At 43.4% G+C, this 16,159-nt stretch overlaps 1 protein-coding gene across 2 annotated transcripts in view; it reads left to right on the top strand.

The window, feature by feature from the left end:
• The first annotated feature begins 378 nt into the window (after positions 1-378).
• CCDC170 (coiled-coil domain containing 170) overlaps positions 379-16,159 on the top strand; it is a 149,090-nt gene continuing 133,309 nt past the window's right edge. Inside the window, exons 1-3 of one of the 2 annotated variants that reach the window (XM_082250149.1) lie at positions 379-657; positions 8,060-8,136; positions 15,716-15,743. In XM_082250149.1, the coding sequence (XP_082106275.1) occupies positions 499-657; positions 8,060-8,136; positions 15,716-15,743 (264 nt within the window). In that variant the 5' untranslated portion in view covers positions 379-498. The remainder of the gene's footprint in view (positions 658-8,059; positions 8,137-15,715; positions 15,744-16,159) is intronic. The other variant, XM_082250150.1, reaches the window with a different exon arrangement.

Consider the following 16,159-nt stretch of genomic DNA (forward strand, 5'->3'; position numbering starts at 1 on the left):
TTTTATATTAGAAATCACATGATAAGGGTTTTAAATAAGCATAGCCAACATTTAATTTTCAAATATTCAGCAACAGATTTTCAACTAAAAGGAAGACTTAAAATGGTGTTTCCTGTGTAAAAACCAACCAAGGATGTGTAAGCAGCAAGACTTAGCTAGCTAGTCCTTCCAGTAATATTTCTTAAAGCTACGATGTCTTTAAAGATTGTGTGTATTTTAGACAAATTGCTACAAAAATTATCTTTTTGAAAACTTTTTTTATTTGTATAAACTTTCTCGGAAGCTTTTCCCAAGCAATCAGGCACAGTGACACCTCCTCCTGTTCATGAATACAACCCTGCCGTGTGTGTATACAGGTTGCTATGCAGCCATGTCTCCTGGATACATTTGTGCTCATTTGGTAGTGCTGGCAGAGCTGTACTCATTAGCTGACAGCAGAAAGATCCAGACATTATTTATATTTCAGTTCCCTTAAAGTTGTCTTCCAGTCCCTTGAGGATGAGCAACAGCAGCCTGAGCAACGACGGCGATTCCCCATCCCCATCCAGCGTCCCAGGAGCCAAGGCATCTTATGGAAGCAGACACCTTCATAATAATAGAAACACAGCCTTCCGTTCTGTCTCTCCAGCTATCTCACTAACAGGAGAAGAACCTGAGGTACATTTTAAATAATATGATGTTCATTACGGTAAATACATAATTGTATTTATTTTTTAATGTGGTTCAGAAATTGTCATAATGTTGGGTTGTTAAAGGAAGAAGATTGTCATCTGTACCATACAAACATTCTTTATTTTAATAATGTTGTTATGATATAAAGCTGCAATGAACACAGTAGATTATCATAATATATATTAATAAAATAAAGAATGGTTGTTTGTTGCCAATAAACAGTTGATAACAAGCTACTCCTTCTTTGTTCAAATTGCTGATCCATCACCCTGGCCAAACTTTTTCTATACAACTTGTTTGAGTATTAAACTTTAGTGCATGTGTAGTTGAAAGGATTAGAGCCGGTTCACACTGAGGCGACACGACTCCTTACTACTTCGGGGGCGACTTGTGCATTATCATGCAACACAACTTCGGAGCGACTTGCAGGGACTTCACATAATGGAAGTCTATGCAAGTCGCTCCGAGGTCGCCCCGAAGTAGTACAGGACCCTTTTTCTAAGTCGAAGCGACTTGTGTCGCTCCTATTAGAACAGGTCCTGTAGCGGCGAGGGAGCGCGACTTGTCAGGCTGACAAGTCGCCTGACAAGTCGCACTAGTGTGAACCGACTCTTATTCCTTTTTCTATATAAAAAAAATGGGAAACATCGTAATTTTCAGTCCTAAATGTATCCCCTACCAATTAGGTCTACTTACAGTCCACACTTTTACTTTTCTGCAATTGTTAACATTTGGTATGGGTGAATTTTTGGACATGTCAACACTGGTTGTCATACCTTATTATTATAGTAATTAGCAGAGTGTACAGAGTGGAGTGCTATGGTACATAATATAAAAAAGTAGAGTGAAACAGTGTGGTATAAATAACCTGTAGTGTAGCATATGGATTTTGAAGGTCTAGAACAGTGTTTCTCACTTTTGTCAGTTAAGGCACCCTTTAAAATTTTGGACAATCTCAAGGCACCACATTCTAAAATGAAAAAAAATAAAATAACAGTTTTACATAATGCAGCAACATCCACACATGTAGGGCACCAACGCCAACGTTAGAGGTGATTTATTCTTCCAAAGAAAATACATATTTACACACTGGTACTGACTAGTACCCCAATGTTTCTCTTCTCCCTCAGTTTCTCTCCCTCAGTCTGCTAATGTGACCCCAGTGTTGACAGAAAGGGGCAGGGCAGGGGCAAACATGGATGCTGTGCAGGTGCCTGACATCCTCCTTAACAACTGATGATGTCATTGGTTGTTAAGACCCAGTGGCTAGAAGGTTGGAATGGTGCTCAATGAAAACCTGTAGCTTTGTGTAACTAAAAGGCGAGCTTGTTCCACCAGCTGGTCTGTAAACAGTTTTTGGGCAATTTTAAGGCATTATTCCAAGACACCCCTGAAGAAACTTGCCTGGGCACCCTGGTTGAAAAAGGCTGGTCTACAATATACAGCGTATAAAGTATGGCATTCCAGTGTACATAATATTCAGTGCTGCATGTGGAGTGCAAGGTGTAGAGTGTGGTGATGAAGATTTTTCCACATCCATTGCAGGGTATGGAGCGTGGAAGTCCAGAGAATATTATATACACAGCAGCATATATTTTGTGTTAGTTCAGAGCTTGTAATGTACAATGTAGTATATTGACTGCTGTGGTCCAGAGTATGCAGTTTACAGTGCACTGTATTGAGTGTATTGGCACTTTTCCAGTGAAAGTACCGGCTCGGCTCTACTCGGCCCTGCTTGGCCCGGTTTGCTTTTCCACTGCTGGTACCGCATGGTACGGTGTTGGAACGGTTCGGTACCGTACGGTATGGTTTGCTTTTCCACTAAAATAGTACTAAAGTTAAGTGGGTGGGGTAACAACGGGGTGGGTGGGATTCTCTGACCAATCAGTGGCTAGTAGTGACTGCATGCAAAGGATTGTGGGATATGGTACCGGGTATGGTACCTCTTGGAACCACAATCGAGGTGGTACTGTTTTTGAGAGCCGTACCGTTTGGTTCCACGCAGTGGAAAAGCGCCGCCTTACCGTACCGTACCGAACCGTTCCTACACCATACCATTCGGTACCAGCAGTGGAAAAGCACAAAAGCGAGCCGAACCATTCAGTTCCATGCAGTGGAAAAGCGCCATAGCAGAGGCGTAACTAGAACCTTCAGGGCCCCAGTGCAAGAAACCAGGACGCCCGGCCGGGGCCCGACCCCGGCTGGAGCACTTACCTTTGAGCCCGGTGGCAAAATGCCAGGGCCTGGTATCAAGTGCAAACTGTGAGACCATGGTAGATCCGCCACTGATGTCTGTAGTTGTTTATTTTTTTTATTTTATTTTTATTATTTTTTACTATTTTATTTTATTTTATTTTTTTTTTTTACAATATTTTTTATTACCGTTTCCGATTTTTTATAGGAGTACGTGGGGGGCTTTAGTGAGATATCAGGAGTCTAAACAGACTTCTGATGTTCCACCTTTGAGACAGAGAAAGGAAGTTGAGGGCACAGCCCAAGTATCCATCTCTGCAGCCTCAGCTGCACAAAATGAACAGACAGGAATTGCTCTGTACAGAACTTCTTGTTTATTCACAAATTGAAGCATAGTAGTAAATATAGGTTACGATAAATCGGTCATTGATGAGTCATTGATCAGTGCCAGTCAGTGACTCTGTCTATTCATACAAGGAAGGGACATGTTTACCAGCCCCTTCCTCACACTCCATCCTGACAGCAGGGATGAAGGGGGGGGGGGGCAGGAGAGAGCACAGGGGCCCAGGGCAGCAGAAAGAAGCTGAATAGGAGGGACAGCTGGGGGAAGAGGAGGAAAAGCGAGCATTCAGCATCTGCAGGAGGAACATGGAGGAGATTGGTTCCTCTATATGCTACTGCCCCTGCCATCCTTCCTATCCAGGTATAAGTACAGGGGTCACAATTATTGCTATCCCTGTGACCCTTGTACTTACAGCCCTTGAGTGTGGTGCCTGAGCCATGATTTGTGCTCTGTAGTGTTTGGAGTGTGTCATTTGCATTCCCCCCAATCTGCCACTGTGAATGTGTGGACAGTAAAAAACACCTTTAATGGAATGTTAGAACTTCAAATGTATTACACCATCTTGTAGAAGAGACAGGGGGCATTTGTCCCTGTTGCCTACAATGTGGTTTTCCATAAAATGGCAAAGTATGACAACCATGTCCTCTGCAAGATGGTGGCAGAGGATATGCACAGTTCTAATATTTATTTACCATAGTATTGGAACTGTGCATGTTCCGGCCCCACATCAAAGTTTGTGTATGGGGACGCCTACACACAAAACTTGTGGATACATAAAGGGAAATATATGATAGTAATAATTTTGGTATTTTTGATGACAGACTCCACCACCCAAAAGAAGAACCTCATAGCCTTGGGGGTCTAAAGCTTCTCTCTAGAAGGAAGCGGCTAACTCTGAAGTCAGGGGCAGGTTTGCTGTGTTCCATTTGTCCCGCCAAAGCTCCTTGTCCATATGTCTTACTGTACAAGGGTATAAGCACCATACAGAGGTTTAAGATCATGCTGGAATCAGTCACTTTGCAACACACACCATGCCTACTTCACAAAGGACAGAGCAGATTACAAATTGCAAGTGTCTCATTTCTCCCAGTGAGCACCTGTCCTATCATCATTTGTCCTATTACGAGAGGACAAAGCTGTGCACCTCACCACTGCCATTGCTTGTGTATTCTGCACTGTGCAGGTACTACTTTGAAATCACTGCGACTTGAAGTTGCCCAGATATGAATGGTACTCATTGGAAATCATGGTGTACAGCTTTTCATGCGACTTTGTAGTCCCAAGTCGCAGGACAAGTCGGACAAGTGTAAAGGGGGCCTTAATGAAGGGATGGGTAGGTTACTTTAGGGTCATACGGCCTAGGGAGAAAGGATAAATGTATTTTCTTGGGTTAAATTACTAAAAGCCAATAGGCTGTTTACTTTGCAAGGGAACTTTCACTTATCTTAGCAAATACGGTAAAAGTTAAGAATACCCAATCACAAGCAAGGAAAGTAAGAATACAAAAAATATTCATTTTTGCTTGAACCTTTTTGGATTATAAAAGTCAGCACTAAGCTGGGGACTATTTGCCATAGTAAATCAACCCAAAAGAGTCAGCATTTTGTTAAATTGCAGTGTCTATGCAAGTTTCTCAGAAACAGCTAACGTTCTATGCCATTAGCTAAAGCTGTTAATTTTGTTTAAAGCAGAGTGAATGGTTAGCTCAAGTTTTTATTGCCTTTTGTGTCAGCTATAGGGAGATTTTCCCCTGCTTCCGGTCTGAACAAGAGCTGATGGGATATTTATTTTTAACAGTGTGAGAGAGGCTTTAAGCTTCTAACAATGGTATTTGTGTTGTCTGGGCCTTTGTGTGCCAATGACAGCCTGGCAGAAATTTTAGATCCTTCTTACTCCATAAAAAAATGGTTTGTGGTAAGTTCTGACTAAGGAGCTGTTCACAGGTGTAGAAATGCTCAGAATACTGAGTAGAAATACTCAGGAACATATTTGTATAGAATGATGAACTTGTGAAAAAGTGTAAAGTTAGCCTAAAGTAAAATTCCGGCAATACACCTAACTAGTCTTAAAACTGTCCCCTCCTCCTCCTTACAAAAACACCTTTTTTAATTAACCTGTAAAAGAAAGATGTGTCTACTTATGGGCAGGTGCAGTCTATTTACTCCACTGAAGGTGGCAGTTCAACCGCAGTGGCAGTGCAGAGGGAGAGGAAGTCAGGAGGAACATGGTTCCTCTATGGTTTCCTGGGTCATTGGGGGCAGTGATCCGGTTGGATGCTGACAGTCCATGTCACTCTGGTGGCCATCTTGGGTCAGGCAGAGTCTAATGAAGACCCTGGCTCCTGGGTTTGGCATGCTTTTAGCACGTGGATAGGATAGGGAAGGAACACCCACCTGTCAGGTACAGTATTAGTGGCAGGGAAGGGTCCCAGACAAGTAGGGAGAGCGTAGGAAAGCGTGTCTCTTCCTGGAAACCTCCCTATTTGATCTCGGATCAGACAGGCCACATTCTGCCCCTACAGACAGACACTGTGAGCTCAGCTGAAACCCAGACCACTACACACTGTTGTCATCCATGAGTGTTCCCGGTTGGGCTTCTTTCCGCCAAGCTTGTTGTGAACTGTTTTTTTGTCTTCAATGCAAGTTCTTCCAATTGCATCTGGACTGAGTGTATGTTATTGCCATTGTACCACGCTGCACTCACCCAAACTTGGCGCCCCTGTTCCAGGCTGTCCAGATACAGCAGGTGGATGAGAGTCTCACGCATTTGCAGTGTCGCCTCTGGAAATGACTGGAGAAGAAGGATGCATGGGGTTGTGCAGAAACTGCAGATTCAGGCCACATACTAAAGGATCAGTTTGTGGCAGAGATGGAAGCAGGCCCAGTCAGGAGGGACCCCTCCTGGCTCAATTGGATCATTTGGACCCCTCTTGGCTATCCCTTAAAGCAGCCAATAACTTGCCCATCCCGGTGAAAGGTATCACCTGGGTGAAGATCCAGATTGACGACCAGGTGGTGGATCGGGCAGAAGTGGTAGTGATGCGTGACCTAGTCGACTCTTTAGTACCCATTGTTTTGTGCATGAACATTCTGGCCGGGGGGCACAGGGCTGTGGCCTGCGAGCTGTATGGATCAACGTCATTCGAGCTTGTGAGGCTCAACAAAGGGCAGCTAGGAAACAGCCCAGCAGGTTGTAGTTATCCGTACACCCCCTAAACAGAAGCTGTCATTGGCACCCCTCCAAAAGGTAGTCTGGCCTCTCCCTATTGGGGCCTACAAGAAACTTCATAGGTGATAGAACCCCACAAGGACACGGTGATGCACGGAGAATAGCTTTTTGCACGCACCCTGTTGAAGGTTCCCAAGGGAAAGGTCCCGGTACAACTCTTCAACTTGGGGACTAACCCAATTGCACTCCCCAACCATGCCACTTTATCAGACTTGTGGGTAATACCCTATGAAGTGGGTAAAACCCTATCAAGATAGTGATAGTATCAGCGGCAAGAAAAGGTTCCAGAAGAGTAGAGAAAGCATAAGGATCCACTTCTCTTCCTGGAAATCTCCCCACTTAGGCATGGACCGGCCAGGCCGCATTCCACCCCTCCAATCAGATGCTGTCAGCTTGGCTGAGACCCACTTCGCTATACGTTGTTGTCATCCGTGGGTTTTCCCAGTAGGGTTTCCTTCAGCTAGGTTTGTTGGGAACTGTTTTTCCTTGTCTTCAATACAAGCTCTCTCAATTGCATCTGGACTGAGTGTGTTATTGCTGCCGCACCATGCTGCACCCACCTACATACTTACCTATTTTTAGGCTGCTTCAAGCTGTTCAAGTGATCTCTCCTGTGTCAGCCAGTGGTGGCTGAAGGAGAGATGGCTAGTAAAGCCTGGACATCAGTCATAGGCTTCAGTTGCCCATCCTTTGGTGGTGCCCCCTCCTGTAGGGACAGTTTTAAGGCCAGCTTGGTGTATATCCAGAATTCTATTTATAGTGCAACTAAAGTTACAAAATAAAAAATTGTGAACAGGAAGGGTATTTATTGCAGAAGGGACAAGCAATGTCTCTTCTGCAGTAAAATACTTACCGGCCTGTTCGTAATCCCCTTAGGAATATGCACTGAGCTGTAGATTCGCAGCTCAATTTACATACTGGCACACTGCCTGTGTGCCAGGATAACTGAAGTACTACGCTTGTGTAGGAGTGATGTCATCCCATGCCGGCCAATCAAGACGGACGAAGACTGGCACCAGGAAGAAGCTGGGTAGAAGATGCCAGCAAGGTACTTGCTGGGTGTCAGACCGTTAGAACTAAGGTACGGTAAGTATTTTTCCATTTGGTTCCGCTTTAAGTTTGTATCTTTTCAGATATAGGTTTAGGCCCCTTTCACACATGCCGCTCCGTCGGCGGACTCCGTTTTTCTCAGCGGGGGATCGATCCGCCAATCCCCTGCTGAGCAGGCGGATGGCAGCTCTGTCTCCGCGCTGTGTCAGAGCTGTCAGGTCCCCGCTCTTCTCTATGGGGGAATCGGATGAGAACGGACCGCCTGTCCATTCTCATCTGATCCCATCCTATCTGCCAGACGGATGGAAACCCTATTTTGATAGACAGGATCGGATCGGTTGTCAGCGGACATGTCTCCGCTGACATCCGATGCCCAATAGAGATGCATGGGGCATCCGTTCAGATCCACCTGAAAAACTGACAGGCGGATCTGGACGGTCCGCAAGTGTGAAAGGGGCCTAAAGGTGCTGTTTTTATGTAGATAATAGGGCTGCTTTAAGATTACCCTACAAACTAGTGATTTTGAGTGTGTGTGTTCTGTTTATACTAAATTACATTCTATTTTTTCATCAGACACAAGAGCACTTTAAACGTAATAGAATACGTGTGGACCTAATGGACGATACTGTGTGCACCAAAAGTGGTAAGAGGTATGATATTCTAAAATATTGTAAATAAAAAAAATTAAGTATCATGTTCCTTTTACAACTGTGGACTCTGGTGCCAATATTCATTTGAAGTTAAACTCCATGCACACAGCTAGATATACAGATGAAATACAAATATGGGAGCTGTTTTACCAGCCAAACCATATGTATCTCTGTCCATCCAGTTTTGAGATTTAGGACAGATTGAGGTTAATGATTACAAATAACACTATTTGTGCACTTTTTTGTGCAAAAAAAAAAAAAAAAAAGAGTACAGAAATATTTAGAGAGCTTTAGGCACCTCCCTAAAGAAATATGAATGTATCAAAACAACCTTCATTCAAATGACTGTACTGTATCTCTAATCCACAATTAAAAACAATAACCATTCACCAAATCTCCTTTGCAGCTTTAACAGCTTCAACTCTTCTGGGAAGGCTGTCCTCAAGGTTTAGGAGGAATGTTTGACCATTCTTCCAGAAGTGCATTTTTGAGGTCAGGCTCTGATGTTGAGACTGCGAGCCAGGCCTTCTCATCCACATCAGTGCCTGACCTCACAAATAAGCTTCTGGAAGAATGTTCAAACATTCCAATAGATACTCTCCTAAACTTTGTGGACAGCCTTCCCAGAAGAGATGAAGCTGTTATAGTTGCAAAGGGTCGGTCAACTCAATATTGAACCCTAAGCCTGGGATGCCATTTAAGTTCATGTGTGTGTAAAGGAAGGCGTCCCAGTACTTTTGGTAATATAGTGTATCTATATATACATCCCTATCAGAGATCGACCGATTATCGGCAACACCGATGCACTTTCCCCGATATATCGTAATTGGCCCCTGAGGTTACCGATATGGCCGATATTTCGGGGAAAGTGCTTGTACTGGGTTGATGCCTGCAGCTAGAGGCATCACCCCGGTACCGGTGTCCATAGCCGACGGTCGGCTGACTTGTAATGACAACCGATGTGACTGAGAAGCCACTCGGCTGTCATTACAAGGAGCGGGAGGGAACGTCCCTCCCTCCCGCCGCCTTCCGCGGGTCGCCTGGGCATCCTACCTCCACCGCTGCCGAAGAGAAGGCCCGATCATAGCCGCATTCGGTTCTGATCGGGTCTCCATGTAAAAAACCCGGAAGTGATGTCATGACATCACTTCCAGGGTACTCGGTGCCGAATTAAAAAAAACTGACAGCATTCAAAACAGCCAAACTCAGCGTTTTGAATGCTTTTCAGTGCTGAGGAGGGGTTTGGGGTCTTTTAGACCCCCAGATCCCTCCACAAGGAGTACCTTTGGAAAAAAAAAATTTTTTTTTACATGTCCGAAAATATCGGCCGATATACGATGACCAAAATATCGGTATCGGCATTAAAAAAATTATATCGGTTGATCACTTATATATATATATATATAAATATATATATATATATATATATATATACACACACACACACATACAGTATCTCACAAAGTGAGTACACCCCTAACATTTTTGTATATATTTTCATGTGATAATACTGAAGAAATTACACTTTGCTACAATGTAAAGTAGTGAGTGTACAGCTTGTAAAACAGTGTAAATTTGCAGTCCCCTCAAAACAACTCAACACATAGCCATTAATGTCTAAACCGCTGGCAACAGGGAGGGGATCATGCTCTGCTTCAATATGTCACAGTACCTGTTGGCATTCATGTTTCCCTCAATGAACTGTAGCTCCCCAGTGCCGGCAGCACTCATGCAGCCCCAGACTATGACACTCCCACTGCCATGCTTGACTGTAAGACACACTTGTCTTTGTACTCCTCATCTGGTTGCCGCCACACACGCCATCTGAACCAAATAAGTTTATCTTGGTCTCATTAGACCACAGGACATGGTTCCAGTAATCCATGTCCTTAGTCTGCTTGTCTTTAGCAAACTGTTTGCGGGCTTTCTTGTGCACCATCTTTAGAAGAGGCTTTCTTCTGGGATGTCAGCCATGCAGACCAATATATGCAGTGTGCGGCGTATGGTCTGAGCACTGACATGCTGACCCCCCACTTCTTCAACCTCTGCAGCAATGCTGGCAGCACTCATATGTCTATTTCTCTAAGACAACCTCTGGATATGATGCTGAGCACGTGCACTCAACCTCTCCGGTCGACCATTGTGAGGCCTGTTCTCAGTGGAACCTTTGCTGTTTAACCCCTGTATGGTCTTGGCCACCTTGCTGCAGCTCAGTTTCAGGGTCTTAGCAATCTTCTTATAGCCTAGGCCATCTTTATGTAGAGCAACAATTCTTTTTTCAGATCCTCAAAGTTCTTTGCCATGAGGTGTCATGTTGAACTTCCAGTGACCAGTATGAGAGAGAGCGATAACACCAAATTTAACACACCTTCTCCCCATTCACATCTGAGACCTTGTAACATTAATGAGTCTCATGTCACCAGGTAGGGAAAATGGCTAATTGGGCTCAATTTGGACATTTTGACTTAGGCCCCTTTCACACAGGCGGACCGTTCAGATCCGCCTGTCTGTTTTTTGTGCGGAGACACAGCTGTCAGGTCCCCATATATCTCTATGGGAGAATCGGATGGGAATGGACCGCCTGTCCGTTCTCATCCGATCCCATCCGATCCGCTGGACGGATGGAAAATAGGGTTTCCATCCGTCCAGATATGACGGATCAGATCGCACATGTCTCCGCTGACATCCGATGCCCCATAGGGATGCATGGGGGGACCGTTCAGATCCGCCAAAAAAAACGGACAGGCGGATCTGAACCTGTGTGAAAGGGGCCTAAGTCAAAATGTCCAAATCCCCCGCTGAGATAAACGGAGTCCATCCGATGGACGGCTGTGTGAAAGAGCCCTTAGGGGTGCACTCACTTTTTTTTTGCCAGCAGTTTAGACATTAATGGCTGTGTGTTGAGTTATTTTGGGGGGACATCCAATTTACACTGTTATACAAGCTGTACACTCACTACTTTACATTGTAGCAAAGTGTCATTTCTTCAGTGTTGTCACATGAAAAGATATACCGTAATAAAATATTTACAAAATTATAAGGCGTGTACTCACTTTTCTAAGATACTGTATATATACTATATATGACATGAGCAAACCATTAAAGCCATGGAATAGTTATTATTGGACAAACCAAGTCTGGAATTCTGCTCAGAGACTTCCATGTTGCACCTGAACAAAGCTATGTCTAGTTTTTACAGTCTAAGGATTGGTCCTTAAACCAGTAATATGTTTGTTGTGGTATTTTATCACTAGATGTATTCTTCTTGTCAGCTAGCAGATCTTCACCCCAAAAAACATATTTTTATGTAAAGTTTAACATTTAAAAGAACATTACTATCACACTTATAGGGTTTGAGAAATGTATTTTGTTGGTGAAGAAATAGAATTAGTGCTGAAATTGATATATCGCTTATCGATAGAAACGCAGTATCACCATAATACTTTGCTCAGAAAGTCTGCCGATAACTTAGGTGGAGTTTTACCATAGTGAATATGTTGTGCTCATTGCTATAGTAAAAATGCCCACACCCTCTAACATGACCTACTCCAGTAGTGACAAAAGACGCCACTGTTGATTTTATTCCTGCCTTTCTTTCATAATGAGTTTAGTCATCAAACAATTGTGATAGGTTTGCTTAAAGTACCCTTATCATGAGAGAAAAATGGGAGCTGCCATTTCCAAACCAACTTCTGAAAATACTAGTTGACTGAAGGTTGTAGTGACCCACTAGATTTAATGCATTCCTAAGCTGGCCATAGACCAGTTGTTGTTTTTTTTGTGCAGCCAGTCAGCTGAATGAAAAAAACAAAATCATTCCTCCATCCACACAAGTAAAGCCCCGTACACACGTACCGATTGTCGGCCGAAACTGTTCGGCCGCCGAACGATCTGCCGATTTTCGGCTTGTTAGTATGATGCTTCCGACAGTCGACAGTGCACTTTCGGCCGAACAGAATCTGTCGTGCAAGCATTAAAATTCTTGTATGCCGACACCAGAGCGGCCGATTGTTCGCCAGTCAGTACAGAATTCGGCCGACAGACAGCAGATTTGCAAGACTGGGCATGCTCAGAAAAGAAAAAAGACCAGGAAAGTTAACCATCACATGACATCACTTCTGCAGTCGGCTGTTGTTGGCCGACAAAATTTGTGTGCAGTCTTTTGCACTTTTCAACAGACAAGACAGCCCTCGGACAAAAGACGGCCGATCGTTCGGCCTGACGATCGGTACGTGTGTACGGGGCTAAAGGTGAATGAAGGAATCTTCCCAGCTGAGACATTGTTTTCTGACAGTGGGATTCTCCATTGTCATAATACACTGAACGACAAAGGTTTTCCAGCATTTCTGCTCAACAAAAGTCGATGTAATGATCAACTTCTGTTGTACAGGGAAGCCCACACCTGGATTGAAATTCAGCCACTCCCTGCTGAACCGGCCAAATTTCAATTTATCTATGGGCAGCTTTAGGCATTGACTTAAGTATGTGTATCAGAAGTATCTGTGAAGTCCTTATCCTCATAGGTCACTAGTTCAGCAAAAGGGGGAAGTATTACAGCCAGGAAATTAGAAAAATTGAATTACCCACTGTCAGATTAAACTCAGTTAGCCCTGTCAATGATCCTCTTGTGCACAGATTGAAGTTTTTGTGAGGGCAAAAAATAAATAAAATATGCAATACATCTATGCAATATATGCATGTGTTTACCCCTTTAAAGACCCCGCAGGTACAGAAAAATATCTTTTGATTTGCCAGCCCTACCCACTTGTTTTTTGCTAAACTACTAAAAGCCACCTTTTATCCACAATTAAAGATGAACTTGAATTCAGTTAGCAGTTATGTTACATAGTTACATAGTTACATAGTTACTGAGGTTGAAAAAAGACATCAGTCCATCCAGTTCAACCTATGATGTGTGTGTGTGTTTGATGCTAACCGTACATTGTATACCCCTGTATGTTGTGGTCTCTAAGGTGCCCATCTAATAGTTTTTTGAAACTATCGATGCTCCCTGCTGATACGACTGCTTGTGGAAGAGAATTCCACATCCTTACCGCTCTTACAGTGAAGAACCCCCTGCGTATTTTAAGGTCAAACCGCCTTTCCTCTAGTTTTAGTGAGTGGCCACGTGTCTTATTGTATTCCCTTACTCTGAATAGTTTGTTCCTTATGCTAGGGTCGCCAGTACAGTATTTGTACATTGATATCATATCCCCCCTCAATCGTCTCTTCTCCAGAGAGAATAGGTTCAGTGCTTGTAGTCTTTCCTCATAGCTGATGTCCTCCATTCCCCTAATTATTTTTGTTGCCCTTCTCTGGACTTTCTCCAATTCCAGCACATCCTTCCTGAGGACCGGTGCCCAGAACTGGACAGCATACTCCAGATGTGGCCGGACCAGAGTCTTGTAGAGCGGGAGAATAATCTCTTTATTTCTGGAGTGAATCCCCTTTTTTATACATCCCAGTATTCTGTTGGCTTTGCTTGCGGCGGCTTGGCATTGCATGCCACTGCCAAGCCTGTTGTCTACCAGTACCCCCATGTCTTTTTCCATCCTAGACTCACCCAGAGGTTCCCCCCCTAGTGAGTAGCTTGCTTTCTGGTTTCTGGCCCCCAAGTGCATTACTTTACATTTTTCAACATTAAACCTCATCTGCCATGTAGTTGCCCACCCCATTATTTTGTTCAGGTCCGCTTGTAAGGTTTCCACATCCCGCATAGAAGATATTGGCAAGCTTAGTTTAGTATCATCCGCAAATACTGAGATTGTACTAGATATCCCCTCCTCTAGATCATTTATGAATAAATTAAACAGGATTGGTCCCAGGACTGTTTAACTGAGCCTGGAAGCGAGTGCTTACCCAATCAGCTGCGGCTTGGGCATTCTTTGTCCCACTGCTGCGTGAACACAAAGGCATGAGTTGCTCGTAACATCATTGGCCTAATATGGCTACATAGCCTCCAGTTTCTGTGCATGCAGCTGTGGGACAGGAAATGCCCAGCTGCAGATGTGTGGGCTGGCACTGACAACTTCCTTCTCAGTTTGGACAAACAGAGGTTTGGACTAACAACTCATAGTCTGAAGATAGGAACTAGGAGGGCTTATTTTTCTCCTTAGGATAAGATAGAAAGTGTGCTCAAGAGAAAGGACAGCTTGCAATTTCTGACATGATCAACAGGCACTCATCGAATGGATATAACAAAACACTTTTAGGGGCATATTTATTAGACCAAAAAGGTGGAAGAAAAGAAAAAAAAAAATAGGGGGGGGGGGGTTGTAAGACAAAGGGGAGGCAACCCAAGCTGAGCTCAGCAAATAAAACCATAAAACAAACAAGCAAACATATAAATATGAGGTGATCACAGGGAGATGTGGTGATACTGTGGCTGGTACAACCATGGTGTAGAATGAACATTTCGGTCATGTATATTGGAGAATATAAGGAAAAATATGAAGTGTTCAGGAAGGCAACCTTTGTTGTATGGAAGCGAGTCGTTAGCTGGGAGTAGGGGAGTATTTAAAGGTATCAGTAATGTTTGGGATATTTCTTAGAATTTGGCTCTCCAAGTCCAGTAGCACTCTATCGATATAAAAGTCCCACTGCGTTGGAATCGAGGTGTTTTTTCGATGATGGGATAGGACCAGGTTAAGCTTCTCTTTCCGCAGTAGGTTCAGCAAATAGTTTCTAATACCTCCAAAAGCAGGGGGGGAGGAAGAAGTCCATTGTTTAAGGATGGTTCTTCTTGCAGCCATATAACATGTGGTCAGCCATGGTTTGTTGTACTTAATGATTTTGGTTTGTGTTCTCAGCTAGCTGGGAAGAGAGACATCCAGAGAGCCGAAAAGTAAAGAGTAGAGGTCTCTGCGAGTGTGAAGTCCGGTAACCGTGGCAATAAATAGCTCTACTTGGTCCCAGAAGCGTGTCATAGGGGGGGCCTGACCAGAGCCTTTGGAGCAGTGAGGACCTGTGGTCATTGCACAAAGGGCAGTATTGGCGTCCTCTCCTTTTTTTGTTATTTCTAATTGTGCCACTATATTACAATTCAACAACACCGGTTACTTTTACCTTCATGAGTATTATTTTTCTCAATAAGCTTAGTTTTCCCTATGGTAATTGTCACTTTACCATAAGCAATTATCAGTTTTTCTTTCTTTGACGTTTCTGTTTGTTCATGTAAGTCTCTTACCATGTTGTCAAACAGATCTACCTGTCTTCCTCTTGTATTATTTATAATGGTTCGTTAAAACGATCGAACAAGAAATATTCATGTAGACTGCAGCTGCTGACCTTTCCTTTTGAGGATACTAGTTCTCCGACTGTCATGCTAATGCTTTCTCAGTCACTAACCAGGTACAAGTACAGAGATCAGGTATTCTCACCCACAGGTCTCAAAAGTCCTGAAGGCAATTTACATTTTCAGAAGAATGTCAGAAATGGCAGCCCCTATACATTTCTCCTGACAGGTGTACTTATAACAAAATATGTGCTTTCTTTTTCAGGATAAGATCATAATTATTTAATCCTACAGTGTAGACCAAAATATATATGATAAAATGTAACTGTATATTTTGATTTGTAGAAACAAGAAAAGAGAAGACGTTAAAAAGGTAAGTGACTGTGACAGTTAGGCATAAAGACTGTGGGTGAGGGTTGGGGTGCTATGTTATACCCTAAATACAGGTATAACAAAAGTGAGTACACCCCTCACATTTTTGTAAGTATTTTATTATATCTTTTCATGTGACACAACACTGAAGAAATTACACTTTTCTACAATGTAAAGTAGTGAGTGTACAGCTTGTATAACAGTGTAAATTTGCTGTCCCCTCAAAATAACTCAACACACAGCCATTAATGTCTAAACTGCTGGCAACAAAAGTGAGTACACCCCTACGTTAAAATGTCCAAATTGGGCCTAAAGTGTCAATATTTTGTGTGATCACCCTTATTTTCCAGCACTGCCTTAACTCTCTTAAGCATGGAGTTCACCAGAGCTTCACAGGTTGCCACTGGAGTCCTCTTC

This window comes from Pelophylax lessonae (assembly GCF_965119305.1).
Source record: "Pelophylax lessonae genome assembly, chromosome: 3".
Lineage (NCBI taxonomy): Eukaryota > Metazoa > Chordata > Amphibia > Anura > Ranidae > Pelophylax > Pelophylax lessonae.